The sequence below is a fragment of the Callithrix jacchus genome, chromosome 19, assembly GCF_049354715.1.
Source record: "Callithrix jacchus isolate 240 chromosome 19, calJac240_pri, whole genome shotgun sequence".
NCBI lineage: Eukaryota > Metazoa > Chordata > Mammalia > Primates > Cebidae > Callithrix > Callithrix jacchus.
In genome coordinates this window covers 49,742,299-49,765,763 of record NC_133520.1, presented here as the reverse complement: position 1 = coordinate 49,765,763, position 23,465 = coordinate 49,742,299, and the positions used below count along the sequence as shown (strand labels likewise).

Below are 23,465 nucleotides of genomic sequence, written 5' to 3'. Positions count from 1 at the left end.
AGGGAAACCTAAAGTAGTGTTCAGGGTGGTGGAACCCATTAACGAAATAATCCACTGGGCGCCCACTGCGCCTAAAGCATTCCATTAGACTCTGAAGCGAAACAAGAACAAAGGTTTCATCCCTGAGAGAGATGAAGTTTTAGAGCAAATGGACATGATCGTTAAAGAATTTGATATTTCCACATAAACGGCATTAGCAGGCTATGCGAACCAAACTCACAGGAACAACTCCACTCACGGCCATGCCCTATTTCATGTCTAGATTTGTTTAACCGACTTACATCACGATCCAAGAATACGAACTACAGTATATTCTTCCAGCAAAGTTATTCCTTAAAAGCAAAACCCAGCCACCTTTGAAAACACGCACACACATTATCCATGGCACTAAAACCCTAGAGTCTCGACCGAGAAAAGACCAACAACTTGGGGAGGAAGAAACCAACTTCAGAGTCCGAGTTTCCAAAGCAGCAGGCGCTGGAGGCTGAAGGGCACACGAGGTTCCCCTCCCGGGCGAGCGGGCGGCGTCGGACATCACCGACCAGGCCTGCGGACGGGCAAAGGACTTGCAGCTGCGGGTGCCCGCTCTGCGGCCCCGGGAAACCCGTAGGTGAGAAGCCCCGGGGACACGAAAAGAGAAAAGCTCCCTCAAGTTTGCCCGACGTTAACGCTCCAAGGATGAAAAGAGCCGTTTGTTTCGTCTGGGGACCGTCGCGTTTGGCCCTTCCCCCCCTCCAGCAATTCCCAGCGGAGCTCCGCGGCACGGAGCCGGGCCTCTTGACCCCAGCGGCCGCCGGCCCGCCTGGCCCCAGGAACTCACCTGCAGGGCCGGCCCCGGAGGCGCGGGCGGGCGGCGGGGAGCGCAGCCGCAGCCAGAGGTGCAGCGCGGCCCCGAGCACACACGGGCACAGCAGCACCAGCCAGTTTCGCATTGGCCGCCCCCGCCGCGAACCGGGCTCTCCCGCGTCCCGGCAGAGGGAGGGGACCTGCAAGTGCGGAGACTGAGGGGCGGCAGCCAACGACCGCGCGACCACTCCGAGCACGCCCGCTCTCGCGCTCCGCGCCGTCTGGAGCTCCTCGCGCCTCGCGGCTCCCGACCCCACTCCTCCGGTTTCTCAGACCGCGGGCGGCGGCGGCTTAGCCGGCCGAGGCCCCGCCCTCTCCACCCAGCCTTTCCACCGGCTCCTCCCACCTTTTCCTCCCACTCGCCCCGCCCTCTTCTCCCGCTTTCCCACTCGCGCCCGCCAGCCGGCCGGGAGCTGAAGTCCCGCTCCTGACCCAGGCAGGGGGCGCCCGCGGGATGCTAACGTTTAAAAACCACATTTCCCATAATCCTAAGCATGCGTTCCGTCACTCGGCGGCCGCGGAAGAAGCGAAGTGCGAAGTCCCACACGGAGCATGCGCGTCTCCTCTTGACATTTGCTGCCACCCCACGGCCCAGGGGAGGTAGTGCCGGCTTCCAGGCGTTCCGAGGCTTCCCCCAGCCACGAAGGGGAATGCGCTGAGACTGAGATTGCGGTTTGCCTCGGATATTAGGAAATCTGAGTGGCTCTTGTGTGAAATCACCGAGAGCTCCTTTGTTCTGGGTGCTCGCTTGTTCGCTTGCTGTGGATGGTGGGATCCTGCTGACGTCTCCTTGGCCCGAAGAGCGCGGTGCGAGGAAGCCCGAGTGCCCGCGTCTGGAGCGGTGAAACATCAGGGACTAGCTCTGGTGTAGTGGGTTCCCGGCTCTTTGCCCGGTTCTGTGCTCTGGAAACTCAGGGCGACAGCGAGCGGCGCACTAGACTGGAGCACGATGGCGATGGGCCAAACAGGGTAGAACTGCAAGTGCTCCGGGTTCAAACTGGAGCCGGAAGCGAAACGGGAGCCGGACGAGCTGGGAGAACCTGGGCTCCTGGGACCTGGGGAAGGGCGGCCGCAGCACGCCTTCCAGGCAGAATGCTAGCTCCCCCGTTGTGCGGCTGTGCCCCAAGCGGGAGCCCTCCTGGCCCTCCGGGCTCGCGCCGAGGCTGCGGGAAAGCGGGGACCGGGCGGTGAGGATGGGAAAGAAGGATGAGAACGAGCGGCTGGGCTATGGGGCGTTTTTGTTTTGTTTGTTTTTTCAGACGGAGTCTCTCTCTGTTGCCCAGGCTGGAGTGCAGTGGTGCGATCTGGGCTCAATGCAAACTCCGCCTCCCGAGTTCAAGCAATTCTTCTGCCTCAGCCTCTCGAGTAGCTGGGATTACAAAGGTGCCCACCACCACGCCCAGCTAAATTTTGTATTTTTTTTTAGTAGAGATGGGGTTTCACCATGTTGGCCAAGCTGGTCTTGAACTCCTGACCTCAAGTGATCCGCCTGGGCCTCCCAAAGTGTTGGGATTGTAGGCGTGAGCCGCCGCACCCGGTCGCGTTTTTTGTTTTTGTTTTTGTTTTGTTTTTAAGTTTCCACAAGTTGTGACAGTATTGTTGAGAAAAAGTCTTGGGTGATGGAAGATTCACCTCAAACAGGCTTAAGGGAAAAAAATACTTTGAGTGACTAACTGAAGAGACAGCAGTAGACTCCCCAGGCCTTGCCATTGTCTCAATGAGTGGCATAGTAGTTTCAGCAAACCAACCCTCTATTGAAATTACATCTTATTTGTTTTAAAATATTGTTTGCTGAAAAAAAATTTATCTATATCTATATATTGTTTTGAGACGGAGTCTGTTGCCCAGGATGGAGTGCAGTGGCATGATCTCAGCTCACTGCAACCTCTGCCTCCTGGGTTCAAGCGATTCACCTGCTTCAGCCACCCAAGTAGCTGAGATTACAGGTGTGTTCCACCACGCCCAGCTAATTTTTGTATTTTTAGTAGAGATGGGGTTGGCCAGGCTGGTCTCAAACTCCTGACCTCATGATGTGCCCACCTTGACCTCCCAAGGTGCTGGGATTACAGGTGTGAGCCACCATGCCTAGCCTGTTTGCTGTATTATATTTCATGTGATCAGAGGGCTGCTTTGATAGTTGTCCAAAAGCTGTAAGCCTAAGGAGTTTATTCCATATGTTTGTGTTTATGTAAAAGAATATAGATGATTTTAACTCATTAGAGCCAGAAATCTTTGTTTTTACTTTAAAGGGGTTTTGTATATTTATCTGTTGCTACCTATCAGATTAACCAAAAACTCTTAAAATAATAATAATCATTTGTTACCTCTCACAATTTCTGTAGGTCAAGAGTCTCATAAAATTGCAGGTAGATGTCAACTGGGGCTGCAGTCATCTGAAGGCTTGACTGGGGCTGGAGAATGTGCTTCTGAGGTGACTGACTGACATGGCAGACTCTGCAGTGCTTTTTCTGATGAAGCTATGGAAAACATACTGTGACTTCTTTCCTCTGTTGGTCACACAGAGCAACCCTGATTCACCGTTGGAGGTGTGATATAGCTGGCCTAGAATTAGAACCTGTATAATGCCATTTTTTAAAAGAACAGTGCTGTTTCCATTCTCACAATGACTGCTAACCTTGGCTTTTGTAAATTGCTAGATCATTTGCAGGATGCAAAGAGAGGTAAAGCTGCATACCTCCTTTTATCTATCAGAATTGCTGGCCTTTGTTTCCCAGAGTAGGCACCCCAAGATCATTCCATCCTGGCGCCAAGCAACTGAAAATCTATGGATCCCACCCCTACCCAGACGATGTGTAAACGAATGCTAATCTTAGCATCTGTGAACTCCTTAAATGACAATCAGAATAGTCCTCTGGCCCTCGAAATGTCCAGAACCCCCTCACCCTCATCTCCGCCCAGAAGCTGATTTGAATCCACTGGCCCTCGGAATGTCTGAAGCCCCTCACCCCATCCTCTCCCCTCACCCCCAAGGCGATTTTACGGGTATAAAAGGTCTTGTCACCCTCTTTTACGGGGCCACGGGTTGGAGAGACGTGAGTCCTCCGTGGTCGCCGGCAATAAACCCTGCAATTTGGCATACTTTTGTTCTGGTGTTGACTTTCTGTGCTAAGTTCAATGCAACATTTTGGAGGCCCCAGCGAGAAATTATTTTTCATCACCAGACAAAAGCCATTTCAGAGTCTCGCCTGGGTGGCTGCTCCCACCTCGGAAGCCTCTAGGGGAGGCGCCCCCTGAGCTGTCTCAGGGCCCCGGAGGGCCACTGCGGAGGAGCGCCCACCCGGCCGACATTCGCCCAAAATTCTCCAGGGTCCTAAAAGCCTCCGGAGGTAGGTTGGTTTGGAATCTGGGAACCGGTTCAAGGGAAAGGGCCTGTGTCGGGGGACTGACGAGTCACTGCAACTCTGACCTGGCAAGCCTCACCGAGACGTCGCTTGAGGCTTCTGGTGGCTGGCATAGTGGGTGCCAGCCTTTTGGTGGCTGTCATAGTGGGTGGCAGCCTTCTGGTAGCCGGTACAGTGGGTACCAGCGTCGAGCAGCTGGTATAGTAGATATCAGCTTTTAGTAGTTGGCATAGTGGGTGTCAACATTCGATTGTTTTCCGTAGCCTCTGTGTGAGTGAGAGAGTGTGTGAGTATCTATGTAGTCCCACGGCTGAAAAGCTACGGGATTTGAGTGGGCCTCCACCCGCGGTTCCACGGGAACGTCATAAGGCATAACGGTGATTCACCTCAGAGCTGTCCTACTCGGACTTCCATCCTGAGGTGACCAGGCTCGGGGATTATACGAGTACACCTTAGTCAAGACGTTCCTGAAATACCCCTCCGGGGGCGTGGCCGGGCAGGCAACTGAGTGGTCTCCTCTGGGAAGCTCCCATCCCTTGTTCGTCACTCCTTCATGTGGTTCTGTCTCGCATGTAAATTTGTTAGTTTTATTAGACTTTTGCTAGCGGACATACACTGGTTCAGACCATCTTCCCTTGAGGTAGGAGATATATTACAGTGGTTGACGAACCACTGGATGCAGGGAACTTTCATTGATTATACCCCTGCAGAGATTACTCTCTTCTCCTTCTTTCTCATCTTCTTCTTCTATCACTGAGGCCTCATTCTTTCTTTCTCCGCCATGTGGCAAATAGTCTTAACTTTAGTTGTTTTTATTCTCTTCCTTGTTATGATCATTGTGGCCTGTAAATTCTCCCAGCCACCTCCACCGGGAAAGGAGTACTTTTGCCCCTGCTGGGTCTGAGTCCATGTCAGGAAGGCAGTTGTGCCCTCGGCACCTCGGAAGCAGTTTCTTTAGAGTTGTAGGAAACAAAGTCCTAGACCAGGGTCTACGAGAGCTCTTTGTCAGATTAGGATAGAAAACTAGTAACTGCCTATTCTGCCAGAAAAGTGTCCAATGTTGTTATGGGTAGTGCCCGGTAGTGTATCACAGGGAGGCATACTGGCATCATCCCAATTGTTGGGAATTTGGGTGCCATAAACCACTAAAGACAGATTGGCAACTCTTTTGCTCACTGTATGAATTGTGGTGGGTACAAAATACACACCCAGTTGACCTGTTAGTTCATCTCTTTTGCCATATCCCCACTTTTCCACGGGCTTTGGATAGGAGAGCCTATAATCGGGAGAATTATGCCCAAGCAGCAGTAAACCTCCATAGAGCTTATTCTCGCCAGCTGTAGTTTGGGGAGAAAGAGACCGCCACCTTACCCTGGCCCTTATCCCCTGTTCCTTTGGATAGGACTAGAGACAGACCCACCAATTCAATTGTCTGGTCCTTGCAGGACCTGGCTGCGGAGGCCTTACTAAAACCTGCTTTAGAGAGAGCAAAATTTGAGTTGGAGGTTTTCCAAAATTGGCTATACCACAGAAAAAGAAAGACACGAGTAGTAAGCAAGAGTTGCAAAGGAAAGGAAAAGAAAACAAGTGAGAGGAAATAGGGAGAGAGAGGGAGACAGGAATTAAATGCTTTTCAGGGTCCCTGCGTAAAGGTGAAAAAAAAAAAAAAAAAAAGGTTGCGGGCAGGGAACTCACAGTCAGCCCAGCAGCGGCTTGGAGCTCAGTTTAAACTGACACAAAAAGCATTTTTTTCTTTTTCTCCTCTGCCAGCTGCCAGCCACACCCGGCTTTCAGGCAGGACACACTGCCTCAGAGTGTAGCATTTGCATCTAAAGAAACCGGCTTTAAGAAAAGCTTTTTCTAACTCTTAGCAGTGCAAATTATTTGTTAGCACAGCAATTAAAATTAGGGGGGGGCCACAAGCTACAAAATTGTTAGTTTAAGTCCTAAATAAAGCCAGTCTTAATTAGTAAAATTTCCCAAGAAAAAAAATTTAAAACTGAGAGAAAAAAGAGGGACGAAATGGGCTCATCTCAGTCCCGACCATTGCACCCCGCTCCGATGCATGATGGAAAACTTTAAATTAGGATTCTCTGGCCAGTATGGTGTTAAACTAACCCCACAGAGGCTTCAAACCCTCTGTGAGTTAGAGTGGCCAGCCTTTGGAGTAGGCTGGCCAGATACGGGGACATATGACCCCAAGATAACTCAGGCTGTCTGGAACATCGTGTCAGGGTCCCCAGGCCACCCTGATCAATTTCCATACATTGATCAATGGTTGAGGCTGAACCAGCACCCCCCTCCTTGGCTTGAAAAATGTATAAAGCGTGCTGGACTTCAGGTTATGCTAGCAGGCCCAAAGAAGGGCCCCTCAGCGCCGGCTGTGCTTCCAGGCCCTGCAGAGGACCAAGAGTTGCCTCCACCATATTCTCGGCCTTCAGGGGTGGGGTCCCGACACCCCTCCCCGGACAGTACTAATGACCAGCCCTTGTCTCCTCTCCACACTCGAAGCGGGGCCCCACACCCGCCAGAGCTGTTGCCCCTCCGGGAGGCACCTCCCGCAGATGGCAGCAGCCAGGGCCGCCCTTTCTTTGTTCATATCCCCTTTTCCTCTAGTGACTTGTATAACTGGAAGGCTCAACACCCTCCATTTTCTGAAAAACCCCAGGCACTCACAGGGCTCCTGGAGTCAGTTTTACAAACCCACCGTCCAACCTAGGATGATTGTCAGCAGCTGCTCCTAGTGTTGTTTACCACGGAGGAAAGAAGTAGAATTAGACAAGAAGCCCATAAAGCAATACTTGGGACAGGGGGAGGGTCAGTACAAGACCGCCAGGAACAAATTAATGAACTTTTTCCTTCCACCAGGCCCCAGTGGGACCCAAACACCCCAGGGGGCATGCAGGCTTTGAACAATTTTCACCGGTACTTATTAGAGGGAATTAAGGGGGCAGCCCGAAAACCCACCAACCTCTCCAAGGTAGGGACCGTGACCCAGGGTCCACAGGAGCCTCCTGCCGCTTTCCTTGAGCGCCTACAGGATGCCTACCGCACCTACACCCCTATTGACCCTGAGGCCCCAGAGAATCAAAGGGCCATCAATCTGGCTTTTGTTTCCCAGTCAGCCCCAGACATCAAAAGAAAGTTACAAAAATTAGAGGGGTTCCAGGGAATGAATCTAACTCAGTTGTTAGAGATCGCCCAAAAAGTTTTTAACAATAGAGACACCTTAGAAGCCAAACAAGAAAAGAGAGTTACTAGGGCAGTAATAGCAGCTCTCCAGGAAACCTACACCTCCACTGGAGGTCAGGAAAACCGAGTTATATCAAGGGGACCAGAAATTCAGCAAAGAGGCCCTAGGAGACAGAGGCCCCAGTTGGGTCCTAACCAATGCGCATTCTGCCAAAGAGAGGGACACTGGAGGAAGGAATGTCCAGAAAGAAGGAGTCGAGGGGTAATACAGGAGAGACAGCCAAGGGCCATTTTCAGCTTAGAAACCCAGGACTGACAGACCCCGGGCTCTTATCAACTAAGCCCCCAGGAGCCCAGGGTCACTTTGAAAGTTGGGGGCACACCTGTCAGTTTCTTGGTCGATACCGGCGCGGCCCACTCGGTCCTTACTCAGCCGTTGGGACCTCTGTCCAACAGAAAAACAATTATTCAGGGAGCTACAGGAAAAACCACATCAAGCCCTTGGACCACCAACCGACTCGTTGATCTGGGCAATGGTACTGTCACCCACTCCTTTTTAGTTATCCCAGAGTGTCCATATCCACTCCTAGGACGGGATTTACTCCACAAACTTCAAGCAAGTATTTCTTTTTGCGAGAGTCAGGCTTGCCTCTCAATTCCTCCCCCCTTGACATCAGGGCCACCTCAGCAAATCCTCATCACCTGTGCTCTATCAGACGAGTATCTCTTGCAGGAAGCTTTATCCTCAGAAGCAGACCAACCGCCAACATCAGACCTCCTCCGCCAGTTTCAAGAAAAGGTACCTGGAGTATGGGCTGAGACAAATCCCCCTGGCTTGGCAAGTCACCGTACCCCAGTCATGGTCCAGCTATTGGCAACGGCAACTCCAGTCCAGGTACGACAATATCCCATGAGCCAGGAAGCTAGACGGGGAATTGCTCCACATATAACCAGACTTCTACAAGGAGGAATCCTTACTACCTGTAAGTCCCCCTGGAATACTCCCTTACTCCCCGTCTTAAAACCAGGCACAAAGGATTATCGACCTGTTCAGGACTTGAGGGAAGTAAACAAACGAGTGGAAACTGTTCATCCTACAGTTCCGAACCCATACACCCTCCTGAGTCTTTTGCCCCCGGACCACCTCCACTACACGGTCCTGGACCTAAAAGACGCATTCTTCTGTATACCGCTGGCTCCAGTCAGCCAGCCCTTATTTGCTTTTGAATGAACTGACCCAGACACGGGGGTTTCTAGGCAACTCACTTGGACAAGACTGCCGCAAGGTTTCAAAAATTCCCCTACGCTGTTTGATGAGGCATTGAGCCAAGACCTTGCAGCTTTCCGAGCTAAGTTCCCAGAATGTACCCTGCTCCAATACGTGGATGACTTACTCTTAGCTACAAAAACCCAGGAGGCTTGTAAAGAGACCACTCAGTCATTATTAAAAACCCTGCAGACTTTAGGGTACCGGGTCTCAGCTAAAAAGGCCCAACTCTGCCAGCCGAGAGTTACTTACCTGGGCTATATTATAGAGAATGGCAACCGGGCATTGGCACCCAGCCGAATCCAAGCAGTGCTGCAAATACCCACCCCCACTACGAAACGTCAAGTTCGAGAATTCCTTAGGGCAGTAAGATACTGCAGACTATGGATTTTGGGATTTGCTGAGATAGCCAAGCCCCTGTATGCCTGCACTGGAGGAAATCAGCCCTTGACATGGACAGAGGTAGAGCAACAGGCTTTTGACAAACTCAAGACTGCCCTGACTGCAGCCCCCGCCCTAGCCTTGCCAGACATCTCTAAACCTTTCCAGTTGTTTGTGCATGAAAAACAGGGAGTCGCTAAGGGGGTGCTCACCCAAACTCTGGGACCCTGGTCCCGGCCAGTCGCCTACCTCTCAAAAAAACTTGACCCCGTAGCCTCCGGATGGCCAGCTTGCCTAAGAGCAGTAGCGGCCACAGCCTTATTAGTCAAGGAGGCGGACAAGCTGACTTTAGGGCAGGAGTTAAACTTAGTAGCTCCCCATGCAGTGGAGTCGCTACTCCGTGGAGCCCCGGGAAAATGGATGTCAAACGCCCGCATAGTTCAATATCAGGCCTTACTCTTGGATCAGCCCCGCATAAAGTTCTTAAAAACCACAGTTTTAAACCCTGCTACATTGCTACCTGACAGCAAGCCAGAGGAGCCCTTACATGACTGCCAACAGACAATAGACGTCCTCCATGCTGCGAGACCGGATCTCACTGACGTCCCCCTGCAGAACCCAGAAGAGGTACTGTATACAGATGGAAGCAGCTTCATGGTCAATGAAGTCAGGTACGCCGGGGCAGCTGTAGTTACCCTAGAGTGGGTTATCTGGGCCCAGGCTCTCCCACACGGGACCTCAGCCCAGAAGGCAGAACTCATAGCTCTAATAAAGGCCTTGAACTGGGCAGAGGGAAAAACTGTCAATATCTACACAGATAGTCGATATGCCTTTGCTACAGCCCATGTACATGGAGCCATTTATAAAGAAAGAGGGCTGCTTACCTCAGAGGGAAAAATCATAAAAAACAAAGAGGAAATCCTAGCCTTACTAGAAGCTATATAGAAACCTAAGGCAGTAGCATTAATACACTGCAAGGGACACCAGAAAGGAGATTCACCAGATGCAAAGGGAAATAGGGCAGCGGACCTGCAAGCCAGACAGGCTGCCTTGGGGCCGGTAAAACCTCTGACTCTTCTTGTGACTCTGCCGGCCCCAAACCTGCCTCCTACCCCGATATACTCGCCTAAGGAAGAAAACTTTGCTAAAGAACAGGAGGGACGGCAAGATTCCACAGGATAGTGGATTCTACCAGACACAAGGATTGTGCTCCCCGAGGCCCTAAGAAGGGTTCTAGCTAAGGACATACATCAGGCTACCCACTTAGGGCAAACAAAACTAACTGAGCTGCTGAGGGCCAGATACTACATTCCACACTTATATGAGATTGTTAAGGAAACTTCTACTCGTTGTGACGTCTGTGCCAGAGTAAATCCAGGGGCCAGTAGGTCTAGTCAGGTAGGGATAAGACTTAGGGTACTAGCCCAGGAGAACATTGGGAAGTAGATTTTACAGAAATAAAGCCCCCAGCTTGTGGCTATAAATACCTCCTTGTGTTTGTAGACACTTTCTCTGGATGGGTCGAGGCTTTTCCTAGTAGGTCAGAAACCGCACTGGTAGTAACAAAGAGATTGCTACAGGACCTGGTTCCTCGGTTCAGCTTGCCCCTGACACTGGGATCAGATAATGGCCCCGCCTTTACGGCACAAGTTTCCCAGGGCCTGGCGAAGGCCCTGGGCATATCCTGGAAGCTACACTGTGCCTATCGCCCCCAGAGTTCTGGGCAGGTTGAAAGGATGAACCGGACCATCAAAGAGACTTTAACAAAATTTATCCTAGAGACCAGTGAAAACTAGGTCAACCTGCTTCCTTTTGTTCTCCTCCGTACCCGATGTACTCCCTATAAGAAAGGCTTTACTCCTTTTAAAATCATGTTTGGTAGGCCCCCTCCCTTACTCCCCAAACTTGCAGACACCATACAGGCGGAAATCCATAACCATACACTCCTTAAGTCCTTGCAGGCACTCCAGTCTCTCCAGTCCCAGGTGCACACACTCATCAGGGGAGCTCAACCTACCTCAAGGGACCTCACTGACCAGCCGGTACACCCCTTCCAGCCGGGCGACGAAGTCCTGATAAAGAGATTCACCACCTCCGGCCTGACTCCTCGATGGAAGGGACCCTACACCGTGATTCTAGTCACCCCCACGGCTGTCAAGGTGAACAGACTAACTGCCTGGATTCACCACTCACATGTCAAGACTGCCCCGCCGGATGCACAATGGAAAGTGACCTCAGCTTCAGCAGACCACCTAAAGCTAAGACTTTCGCGCTCCTCACAGTAACCTTCCTTGCCCCCCTGATTCATGGTGTAGCCCTTCGGAGAGGACCCCCCTTGACACCCACCTATTACCGATAGATCCTTACTGAAGGGGCCACTGGTGGATATGTTAGTTCTAAAACTGAAAGGGGATCCACCCTTATAAATGTAACCCTAGAATACATTCCCAGAAACCCCATAACCTTTTCCTTGGACCTTTGTGCCCTCTTGAGAGCTACTCTCAACCAGGGGGAAACAGGTGTCAGGAGAAAAAGGGCAGGCTTCGCTTGGGGAGGCAGAGTAACAGCCCTAGATGTAACAAAACCCGGGTGTAGAAATGTAGGAGCCGAAAAGCAGCTTCAGACAATAGGGCTATATCTATGCCCAGGGTCCACACCAGATAAGAGATGGAATTGTGGAAACTTAGATGAGTTCTTCTGCCCCTATTGGGGCTGTGAGTCTATCTCCACTATAACAGGATATACTACAAACAGAGACACTTTCATCTCGTTCACCCGAGACTCTCCCCCGAGCCCTTGCCACACCGGTTCTTGTAACCCACTCAAAATAACGGTCCTGTATCCAGATAGGAGATAGGCAACAGGGCGAACCTGGGGTCTTAGGGTATATATGAGTGGATGGGATAAGGGAAACATCTTTACCATCCAGCGTATACCATTGCCCAGAACTGACCGCCCAGTGGGACCCATTGCCGAGGTCCTAAGGCCCCCAGAAATCATCTCCAAGGTCCAGATAGCCCCCAGTCCTAGCCCTGTTACTCCCAATCTATCCCCCACTCCTAGCTCTGCTATATCCATTCCAAACCTGTTCACAGAAGCCCCCCCAGACATAGAAGGCTTGAACCTTCTAAACATGTTGTCCTCCACACACCACCTGCTCAACCAGACAAACCCAGATCTAGGAAAAGATTGCTGGCTATGCTTAAATCCACAGCCACCGTTTTACATAGGTCTAGCAGCCCAACCCGACATAGCCCCCTCAAACACCTCTTGTACTGAAAGGCAGTTCCACATAACACTAGGTGATCTAGAAGGAGAAGGCAGATGTTACCACTCCCCTAATTATAATCTCACCAGCTCCCCCTACCGACGTTTTTGCAAAAATACCCTCATTTTAAGTTATAGTCAAACAAGTTTTTACTACGCTGCCCCAGACTCAGTCTGGTTTGCCTGTACTTTTGGCCTCACGAGCTGTATTTCCACCTACCAGTTCAACAACTCCTCAAAACCCATTCTTTGTACCCCCGTGTATATATTACCCCGGGTAAATGTTTACAGTGGGCCCCAAGGTGAAATTCTCATAGCACCTGATACAGACAGACGTTAGAAACGGGCCCCCATAATTGTACCCCTATTAGTGGGACTTGGAATAGCAGGATCCACCGCTATAGGAATCTCTGCCTTAGTCACTAGGGACCAAAATTTCAAAGCTCTTTCACACCAAATAGATGCAGATATTACCCATCTGGAAAATTCCATCACCAAATTAGCTGAACAAGTGGATTCCTTGGCTGAAATGGTATTACAAAATAGAAGGGGGTTAGACTTGTTGTTCTTGAAGGAAGGGGGACTGTGCGCGGCTCTTGGTGAGCAATGTTGCTTCTATGCAAATAACTCTGGAGTTATCCGAGACAGCCTTGCTATAGTTAGGAAAAACTTAGAAACAAGGAAACACCTCAGAGAGGCCTCAGGAAACTGGTACCAAAAACTGTTCTCTTGGTCCCCCTGGCTGACATCCTTGCTCACTGGCTTAGCAGGTCCTTTAATGTTAGTGGTCCTAGGGTTGACATTTGGACCATGCCTTTTAAACATGCTCCGCAAGTTTATCCAAGAAAGAATAGATTCGGTAAAATTAATGGTTCTAAGATCTAACTATGGGCCCCTGTGTCAAGAAGAAGACACCTATTAAAAATTTAATACATGATTATAAGAACAGGGGGGAATGTGATATAGCTGGCCTAGAATTAGAACCTGTATAATGCCATTTTTTAAAAGAACAGTGCTGTTTCCATTCTCACAATGACTGCTAACCTTGGCTTTTGTAAATTGCTAGATCATTTGCAGGATGCAAAGAGAGGTAAAGCTGCATACCTCCTTTTATCTATCAGAATTGCTGGCCTTTGTTTCCCAGAGTAGGCACCCCAAGATCATTCCATCCTGGCGCCAAGCAACTGAAAATCTATGGATCCCACCCCTACCCAGACGATGTGTAAACGAATGCTAATCTTAGCATCTGTGAACTCCTTAAATGACAATCAGAATAGTCCTCTGGCCCTCGAAATGTCCAGAACCCCCTCACCCTCATCTCCGCCCAGAAGCTGATTTGAATCCACTGGCCCTCGGAATGTCTGAAGCCCCTCACCCCATCCTCTCCCCTCACCCCCAAGGCGATTTTACGGGTATAAAAGGTCTTGTCACCCTCTTTTACGGGGCCACGGGTTGGAGAGACGTGAGTCCTCCGTGGTCGCCGGCAATAAACCCTGCAATTTGGCATACTTTTGTTCTGGTGTTGACTTTCTGTGCTAAGTTCAATGCAACAGAGGGACCACACAAGGATGTTAATATCAGGAGGCGAGGATCACTGGGGGCCATCTTAGAGGCTAGCTACTGCAGTGTACTGTGCAAATTTGAGAAACACTACTGTTTTAAGAATTTCGAAAGTCTGTAGGGCCCCTCTTCATGGACCCTGAAGACAGGAAGGAATACTTATTTTTTTCTTGTAAACAGCTGGAAATAAAAAGGATGTAACTATTGTGGCTTTTGGACAAATGTCACCAAGATCTGCAATGCCCCTTTCCCAGACATTGTGTACACATTGCAGTAAGGAAGGAGGCTATATAATATCTAGAAATTACTTTTAGAAGTTCTTTGTTTAGACACTGTTGACTTCTTTTTTCTTTTTTGAAACAGAGTCTTGCTCTGTCGCCCAGGCTGCACTGCAGTTGTATGATCTCGGATCACTGCAGTCTCCACCTCCTGGTTCAAGCGATTCTCCTGCCTCAGCCTCCTGAGTAGCTGGGACTACAGTCACGGGCCACCACACCTGGCTAATTTTTGTATTTTAAGAAGAGATGGGATTTCACCATGTTGGCCAGGGTGGTCTCGAACTCCTGACCTCAGGTGATCCACTCACAGCCTCCTGAAGTGCTGGGATCACAGGTGTGAGCCACTGTGCCGGACCTGTTGACTTGTTTTCAACATTTCAATTAAAGAAATTGTCAAGAGGGCCTGGCATGGTGGCTCACACCTGTAATCCCAGCACTTTGGGAGGCCGAAGTGGGCAGATCACTTGAGGGCGAGAGTCTGAGACCAGTCCGGCCAGCATGGTGAAAACCCGTCTACTAAAAATACAAAAATTAGCTGGGGTTCGTGGTGGGTACCCATAGTCCCAGCTACTCTGGAGGCTGAGGCAGGAGAATCACTTGAACCCAGGAGGCAGTGAGCCAAGATCATGCCAGTGCACTCTCCAGCCTGGGCAACAGAATAAGACTGTGTCTCAAAAAAAAAGTCAAGAAAGTAATAATTGGTTGCCAGAAAGGGAATACTATTTTTATCCTCAAGCAAGGTAGTAAATGGCCTCTGTTGATAATGTAAAATTTTCATTTTGTGAATAATTAGAATGAGTTGTCCCCAAAAGAGGACTCATCCCTCATTTTGGCAGAGCTAGTCTTTTGACAAATACTTATTAAGCATCTATTATGTGCCAGGCACTTTTGTAGATACTTTAGATATACTAGTGAACAAAATAAAGATCCTTATCCTGTGGTGATGGGGAGTAGGGCTCGGAATATAGACATAATAAAGAAATATACTCAACCAGCATGTTAGAAGTTTAAACAACTGTTCAAAGTTACAAAGAGCACTAAAGGGAAGAATAAACAAAAATCATCTTAATGTATTAAATAATCAAGGTGTCGTTTCACTTAAAAAGCTAGAGAAGTTTTTCACTGGCACTCTGACAGTCTTGTAATCAAAATAATTTTAAATGACTTTAACATTCCTTCACATCACATCACAGTGGGAGCTCTCTATAGTACTTGTTGAAAGGACCAGTGACCTTTCCGCTTGCCTGTTTTCTACTATCCCCTAATAGTCTCATCACTAAAGTGAGTTAAGATTGAAAGAGAGAGAAAAAAAAAAAAAGATTGCAAGAGGGTCACTCCTGTAATCCCAGCACTTTAGGAGGCTGAGGTGGGAGGACCACTTGAGTCCAGGAGTTCAAGACCAGCCTGGGCAACATAGCAAGACCTCATCTCTACAAAAAAATTAAAAATTAGGCGTCTCCATGCTGGTGTACATCTGTAGTTCCAGTTACTAAGGAGGCTGAGGCAGGACGATCACTTAAGCCCCAGAATTCAAGGTTACAGTGAGCGAGGGTCACACCACAACACTTAGCCTGGGTGGCAGAGTGGGACTTTGTTTCCAGCAAAAAAGAGAAAATGGTAAGAGTGACAGTATGTATAATGGAAATAATAATCAGCAGTGATATAAACAGTCCATGGAGTCAAGGGGCTTGTAGTGGGAACAAGTGAACAGAATTAGAATTAGGGAGAGACAAACTAGGGTGGTTGGTAACCAGAGTGGCAATTCAATGTGGTAAGTGCTCAGAGCAAGAAATGCAGAGGATGTTAGAACAGCACAAAGCAGGGGGTACAGTTGTCTCTGATCATGAGGGACTGGTTCTAGGACCTTCTATGGATGCCAAAATTCATGGATGCTCAAGTCCTTTATATAAAATGGTATAATATTTGCATATAATGTACACATATCCTCCCATACACTCTAAATCATGTCTGAATTACTCATGACACCTAATATGATGTCTACCCATCACTTCACATGGATTCAATGGCATGCAGCAAATTCAAATTTGCTTTTTTCCTGAATTCGAGGTTGGTTGTATTCATAGACATGGTACCCAGGGATATGGAACACCAACTATATTTAACTCTACTCAAGAGTCCCCAGAGGAAGCTATCCCTTGAAAATACAGGGCTGAGGCTTGAAATCAAAGTGGCTGGTTAACAAGGCCAGAAGTAGGAAGGGCATTCAAGAGCACTGTAGGCAAAAAATAAGTAAATAAATAAATGAACCTAGCTAGTGATGACATGGCAATTTGGGAAATGCAAGCAATTGGAATGACCTCAGTGCAAGTTAGGAGCAGGGCGGTGATGAGGTAAACAGAAGGCAGAGGCCAGGTCGTAATCACATACTATGCGAAGGAATTTGGACTTGATTGTGAAGGCTGTAGAGAACAATTTTTTTCTGATTACAAAAGTAATACATGATCATGAAAAGGAATATGTTTTAGAAAACACAGGGCCGGGTGTGGTGGCTCATGCCTGTAATCCAAGCACTTAGGAGGCCAAGGCAGGCAGATCACCTGAGATCGGGAGTTCAAGACCAGCCTGACCAACGTGGTGAAACCTCGTCTATTAAAAAAAAAAAAACAACATAGAATAATATAAGAAGTCATACTACATACAATTCAACATTTTTTTTAAAAGCTTTTTCATTTAAAAAAAATTGTCATTCATACTATAAGAATTTATATTCACCTGTTTTCACCTAACCTATAAGCATTCTCATATTTAATTAGTAATCTTAGGATAATATAAGAAGTCATACTACATACAATTCAACATTTTTTTTTTAGTTTTCTCAAAAAAAAATTTGCAGGAGGCAGAGGTTGCAGTGAGCCGAGATCGTGCCATTGCACTCCAGCCTGGGTAACAAGAGCGAAACTCCCTCTCAAACAAAACAAAACAAAACAAAAAAAATTGGCATTCATACTATAAATAACAATTTATATCCACCTGTTTTCACCTAACCTATAAGCATTCTCATATTTAATTAGTAATCTCAGAAAATATAACTTTTAATCATTTGTCCACACTATAATTTCTTTTTTCTTTTGGGTCATGCGTGAAGACTAACACACTGTAACTTCTTATCTGGTCCCGTGTTATTGCACATACCGGCTGTTTCCATTATTCCACTGTATAAGTAATACTGCCGCTTCTGTGCACAAAACTTTCCCCACATTTCAGATAATTTCCTTTTCTGATATTATTTTTAAGCTTCTTTATTCACACTGCCATTGTTTTCAATGTGTATGTCTGCCTTCAATACGCAAGTTTTTCTTATCCCACTTACCCTCATTTAAAAAAAATTCTTTACTAATTCAAAGGACAAAACGTTTTTTCATCAATGAGATTGAGTATTTTTATGTTCGTTAGCTGTTTCTAGTTCTGTTGTGAATTATTCATGTATCTTGCCTTTTATCCTTTTGTATAAGCTCTTTATTTTTCCTCAGTTTTCTTGCCTTCTAATTTTATAACTTCTAGGACAAAAACACTTTAAATTTTTCATAATTTCAAATTATCAATATTTAATTTTTTCACCATATGTTAGGGTGTTTCTGACCACGAGATCTGGTCAATATTCTTGTTTGTTTTATTTAACTTCAATCCATCTGGAATGTATTTCGGATTTCGATGTAATGCAAGGATCTCAAAATTAATTAATTTTTTCCATATAGCTAACTATTGTCGTGGCCCATTATTTGCCCTGTTGCTTTATGACATCACCTCCCTTTAGTAACATTGTTTAACATAATGGTATTTGTTTCCGGGCCACAGTTTTGCATTCATCTGTCCTTCCACCAGCACCATAATACTCTAGTGATTGTAGTTGTGCAATATTTGGTAATCCAGAGGGCAATTCTTCCTCTCAGTAGTCTTATTTCTCACATATATATTCTTTCTATTTTTTTTTTTTTTTTTTTTGAGATAGAGTCTCGCTCTGTCCTCCAGGTCTGGGCTCACTGCAACTTCGGCCTCCCAGGTTCAAGCAGTTCTCTAGGCTCAGCTTTTCGAGTAGGTGGAACTACAGGAGTGCATCACCACAGCAGGCTAATTTTTGTATTTTTGTAGAGACAAGGTTTTGTCATGTTGGCCTGGCTGGTCTTCAACTCCTGACCTCAGGTGATCCACCTCCCTCGGCCTCCCAGAGTGTTGTGAATACTGGCGTGAGCCTGACCTATTTCTAATGAATTTTACAATAATTTGTATAGTTATTCTACTTTCCCCTCAGCTTTATGTTTAATAAAAAACTAATGCATGGTTATCATAACAAACAGCAGTAATGTAATACAAATGCAAACAAATAGTATAATGTTAGAATCCTTTAGCCCACCCCAATCTTTCTTTCCAGACTTAGCCACTATAGCCCAGATATTTCTTCTTGTATATATATATATATATTCTGAATTTTTCCAAACCCTTTACTTTTCCAGTGATGGAAAGGGAGGAAGCAGCCTCCTTTTCAATCCCCATGAATGCAATGTGTTCCCTTAACCCGTGTAACTCCAGAAATTCTAGTCCTGTCTCTAAATATGTATAAGTGCTGAGGGGTGTTCTGTTTTCTGCGAGGTCATCATTGCCACCTCTTGTTCCAGACTGCTCTAGTGTTCCTACCAACCACCTCAACTCATAACCACTTCTCTGGCCACAGCCCTAGATCCTCTGCTTTGACCCCAAACCCAGCCATAGTGCCTCCCTTTATTCCCAAATCACAGCTAAGACATGGCTGTCGTGTTTAACAGACTTTTAAAAGGCTTTAACCTGAGAAGATACAGACAGAAAACTTTTAAACTAGGTATGAGATAAACTTGTTCCTATGGTGCCCCAGTAGAGTTCCCTACTGGCTATCTCTTGCCTTCGGCCTCACCCCAGCCCCTTAATGACACTTCCAAGGGCCTTCTCATCCCTTCCATATGAGGGTCACTTCTTGCTGGTTCTCTTTTCTCTATGCCGGCCAGGCTGGTCTTGAACTGACCTCAATTTGATCGTCAGTGAAGTAAAAATTGCCCTTGAAAGTCTCTTAAATAGCCTAAAATACACAGTATGCATGTTTTTGCGTGTGTAATTCCAGCGTGAGCCAGTGCGCCGGGCCCTCTAGTTCTCGATCATTCAAGTTTCCCTTCAGGTTTCAGTTGTTCACTTTCTTCCTCAGGGAAATCATCTCACCTAGTCACCTAAACAACACATTTCGCTTTTTTTTTTTTTGTCATTAATAGTTGGGAAAACTTAAAATCATTCAGATGTTCTTTTCAGGACTCCTGGAACTCTGCCTTGGGGGGGTACACACCGTGCTAGTAAAGTGTGCTATTTAATGATTACTTCTCTTTCTTTTTTTAACCAATAGCTGAGTTCTTTTAAATTAAATGCCTGCGATGTAACTACCAGATCATCGTTGCAGAAGACAGCCTTTTACACTAGCAGATAGAATTATTAACATTCAGTCCAAAAGCATCTTGACTTGTATTTTGATGATAATTCAGGTTCAGGGCTTCTCCATGAAGAGTAGGAAGACAGACACTGCCAAACTGTACTTCAAATATGTGCTCAAGGAAAGGAGGGAGGCTGGGGTAACAGGAACAGAGTGAGTGGTAAGTGATGGGGATGACGTGGTCTCTAGCGAGAATGTGATATAAATCATGGATAAGGATTGTGGTTTTTACTCTGAAATGAAAGGGGAATAGTTACATGGTGGGTTTTTGTTTTATTTTGTTGTTTTGAGATGGAGTCTCGCTCTGTCACCTGGGCTGGAGTGCAGTGGCGCAACCTCTGCTCACTGCAACCTCCACCTCCCGGTTCAAGTGATTCTCCTGTCTCATCCTACAGAGTAGCTGGGATTACAGGCGTGTGCCACCATGGCCGGCTAATTTTGTATTTTAGCAGAGATGGGGTATTTCCATGTTGGTCAGGCTGATCTTGAACTCCTGACCTCAAGTAATCTGCCTGCCTCAGCTCCCAAAGTGCTGGGATTACAGGTATGAACCACTACACCCGGCCTATTTAGTGGTTTTAAGCAAAAAAAGTGACATGATCTCCAGCTTGGCCCATATGGTGAAACTCCATCTCTACTAAAAAAAAAAAAATTAGCCGGGTGTGGTGGCAGGTGCCTATAGTCCCAGCTACTCAGGAGACTGAGGCAGGAGAATCTCTTGAACCCTGGAAGCAGAGGTTGCAGTGAGCTAAGATTGTGCCACTGCACTCCTGCCTGGACGACAGAGCGAGACTCCATCTCAAAAAAAAAAAAAAAAAAAGAAGTGACATGATCTGACTTACATGTTAGCAGGATCACTCACGTTGCTATTGCATGGCGAATAGACTGGCTGGGGTGGGGAAAATCTACCATGCGGAGTAGAGGAGGAGATCATGAGTATCATTTGTCTTGAGACAAACTGCAGTAGCCAAGAGCCAACCAGAAGATGGAGGGATCCTGGATGCTTCTACACGGAGTTGATCTATCTGAGGGTGCAGGGGCCGACTCTTAAGAGATGCGGTGGTGCGTCTCTGCAATTCAGGACGGAAAGTGTCAACTGCAAAGGAGTCTCAATTTAATGTCTCTCTCTGGGAATTGCCCTTGGCTGAAGGTGGCTGCCTCGCCCAAGGGTACAGCTCCTCCCAAGAGACAACCTGCATCCAATCACTAATTAAGGAGGGGTGTAAAGATTTGGGAAAACTGAAGAGCGGTCCTATGGCCTCTGCTGTAACTGTGTCACAGTTCGTCTTCTCCCTCTGCCCAATTCTGCTTTCCTCACTCCCTTAGCGGTGTTGCCAGGAGCAGGCTCAGTAAACTCCTGTGTTTCAGACTCTGTTTCACTGGAAACCTGACCCAAGACGGTGATTCTGTTAAAACATAAGATGATGTCTGCCAGGCGTGGGGGGTCACGCCTGTAATCCCAGCAGTTTGGGAGTAGAGGCTGGCGGATCACGAGGTTAGGAGTTCAAGACCAGCCTGACCAACATGGTGAAACGTCATTTCTAAAAAATAATAATAATAATAAGATGACGTCATTTCTCTACCTAAAACCCTGCAATGGCTCTCAGTTCTCTCACAAGGAAAGCAGAGTCTTTACAGTGGCCTGCAGGCTGTTCTCATCTACAGGCCTGCATCCCTCTAACCTCAGCCCCTATTCCCCTCTTTCTCACTCAGTTTGCTCCAGAACCATCCTGGCCTCCTTTTCACCCTGTGAATAGGACAGGTACATTCTTTCCTTGGAATCTTTGCACTTTGTTTCTGCTGCTCTTCTTCCAGATATTTTCATAGCTCACTCCTCCTCCTTCAAGTCAACTAATGTGTTGCCTTTTCCATGAGGCCTTCCCTGTCCCTTCCGTTAAAAATCCTTCCTCCACCACTCCGAATCTCTATTACTCTAGTCTGTATCACTGATTTCTTTTATTGTTTGTTTGTTTTGTTTTGAGAGGGAGTCACCCAGGCTGGAGTGCAGTGGCCCAATCTTGGCTCACTGGAACCTCTGCCTCCTGGGTTCAAGTGATTCTCTTGCCTCAGCCACCTGAGTAGCTGGGATTATAGGTGCACATCACCACGCCTGGCTAATTTTTGTATTTTTAGTAGAGACAGGGTTTCACCATGTTCGTCAGGCTGGTTCTGAATTCCTGACCTCGTGATCTGCCTGCCTTGGCCTCCCAAAGTGCTGGGATAACAGGCGTGAGCCACTTAGCCCAGCCACGTATCACTTATAACTCTTTTTTTTTTTTTTTGAGACAGAGTTTCGCTCTTGTTACCCAGGCTGGAGTGCAATGGCACGATCTCGGCTCACCGCAATCTCCACCTCCTGGGCTCAGGCAATTCTCCTGCCTCAGCCTCCTGAGTAGCTGGGATTACAGGCGCCACCATGCCCAGCCAATTTTTTGTATTTTTAGTAGAGACGGGATTTCTCCATGCTGACCAGGATGGTCTCGATCTCTTGACCTTGTGATCCACCCGCCTTGGCCTCCCAAAGTGCTGGGATTACAGGCGTGAGCCACCGCGCCCGGCATAACTCTTAAACTTACTGTCCAATTTACTTATTTATTTTGTTTATGGTTTATTGTCTTACTGTCGACACAGGGCAGAAACTTTCCCTCCCCTCCATTTTGTTCCCTGACATATCTCAGAACCTGGAGAAGTCGCTGGCATTTTGTAGGTGCTCCATAAATATTTATTGAACAAATATTATTTGTTTGAACAAATATTTATTTGTTCAATAAATATGGAGCACCTACAAAATGCCAGGTGAATGAATGAGTGAATACATGAATTTGGGAATCTTTAGCAAGTCGACTGCCGTAGAGCACATAGGTGAGATTACCCAGGCATAGTCTGTAGAGCGATGATGAATGGAGATGCCAACATGCCAACGTTTAAGTGTGAGCAGAGGAAAAGAAAATTATAAAGGTCATTGACAAGAACTCAAACTAAAGGATGTGTCACCCAAGACAAGAAGTAAGATGGCAGAGAGAGTGCAGACAACAGTGCACAACCTGGCCAACGTGGTGAAATGCCATCTCTTGGAAAAAAAAAACAAAACGAAAATTAGTGGGGCGTGGTGGCGCACGCCTGTTGCCAACATATGAAGCAAAATAAAGGCAGAAACGTGTCTGCTGATTTGAAAGTAGGCAAGTAACTAGCTGTTTCGAGGAATAGTTAGGGCAGAAGGGAGAGTACTGTGAGTTGAGCAGTGAATGAGAAGTAATGAAGTGAAAATGGTGTCTGCATTACTATTTTGAGAAGTTTGGTCACGAGGATCGGAAAGAGAAGGAATGGGAGCTGGGAAGAGGCCTCCGACTGAAGAAGCGCGTGTGTGTGCATTTAGATGGGAGAGATAAGCCTAATTTGAGCACTTTGAATGATGTATGGAAAGAGACAGTAACAACCATATAATTCATAATCCAAATCAGGGTTTTGAGAGAAAAAGGGGGCAGGACAACGTGGATAAATGTCAAGACAACAGGAACTATCTGCAAACCAGACCATATTGTCATACCTCAAGTTTTCCGTGCAAGTCATTTCTCCTTCACTTAGCGGGCTATTTTTTTTCTGACGGTAGGTGGCAGTAAAGAGCTTGCCTCTTTTTGCCTCTTGTTGATTTTTTTTTTTTTTTTTTTAAAGAAAAATTTAATTAGAGATTTTGGATGGCAACTAAAATTGATAAAGGTTAGTGCCACAGGCTTAAACTCAAAATAGGAGATTTCAACTTATAATTTACTTTGGGAAAATTCATATGGGTTTTTATGAAAAAAAGTATCTCTTGGTTCTCAAAGAAAAGATAATTTTTGAATAAT

General features: G+C 47.1%; 1 protein-coding gene and 1 long non-coding RNA gene across 4 annotated transcripts in view; one reads left to right on the top strand and one right to left on the bottom strand.

Annotated features, from left to right (window-relative positions):
• B3GALNT2 (beta-1,3-N-acetylgalactosaminyltransferase 2) overlaps window positions 1–1,164 on the bottom strand; it is a 69,337-nt gene extending 68,173 nt beyond the window's left edge. For both annotated transcript variants that reach the window (XM_035280401.3, XM_003735289.6), the window contains exon 1: window positions 821–1,164. In XM_035280401.3, the coding sequence (XP_035136292.1) occupies window positions 821–932 (112 nt within the window). In that variant the 5' untranslated portion in view covers window positions 933–1,164. The remainder of the gene's footprint in view (window positions 1–820) is intronic.
• A 278-nt stretch (window positions 1,165–1,442) lies between these two features.
• Window positions 1,443–14,097, top strand: LOC144580449 (uncharacterized). 2 transcript variants are annotated; one of them, XR_013529967.1, is made up of 3 exons: window positions 1,443–2,033; window positions 3,189–3,392; window positions 13,871–14,097. It is a non-coding gene; the product is annotated as an uncharacterized LOC144580449 (long non-coding RNA). The 2 variants fall into 2 exon arrangements; XR_013529966.1 differs by having other exon boundaries at window positions 1,443–2,792.
• Window positions 14,098–23,465: the final 9,368 nt, after the last annotated feature.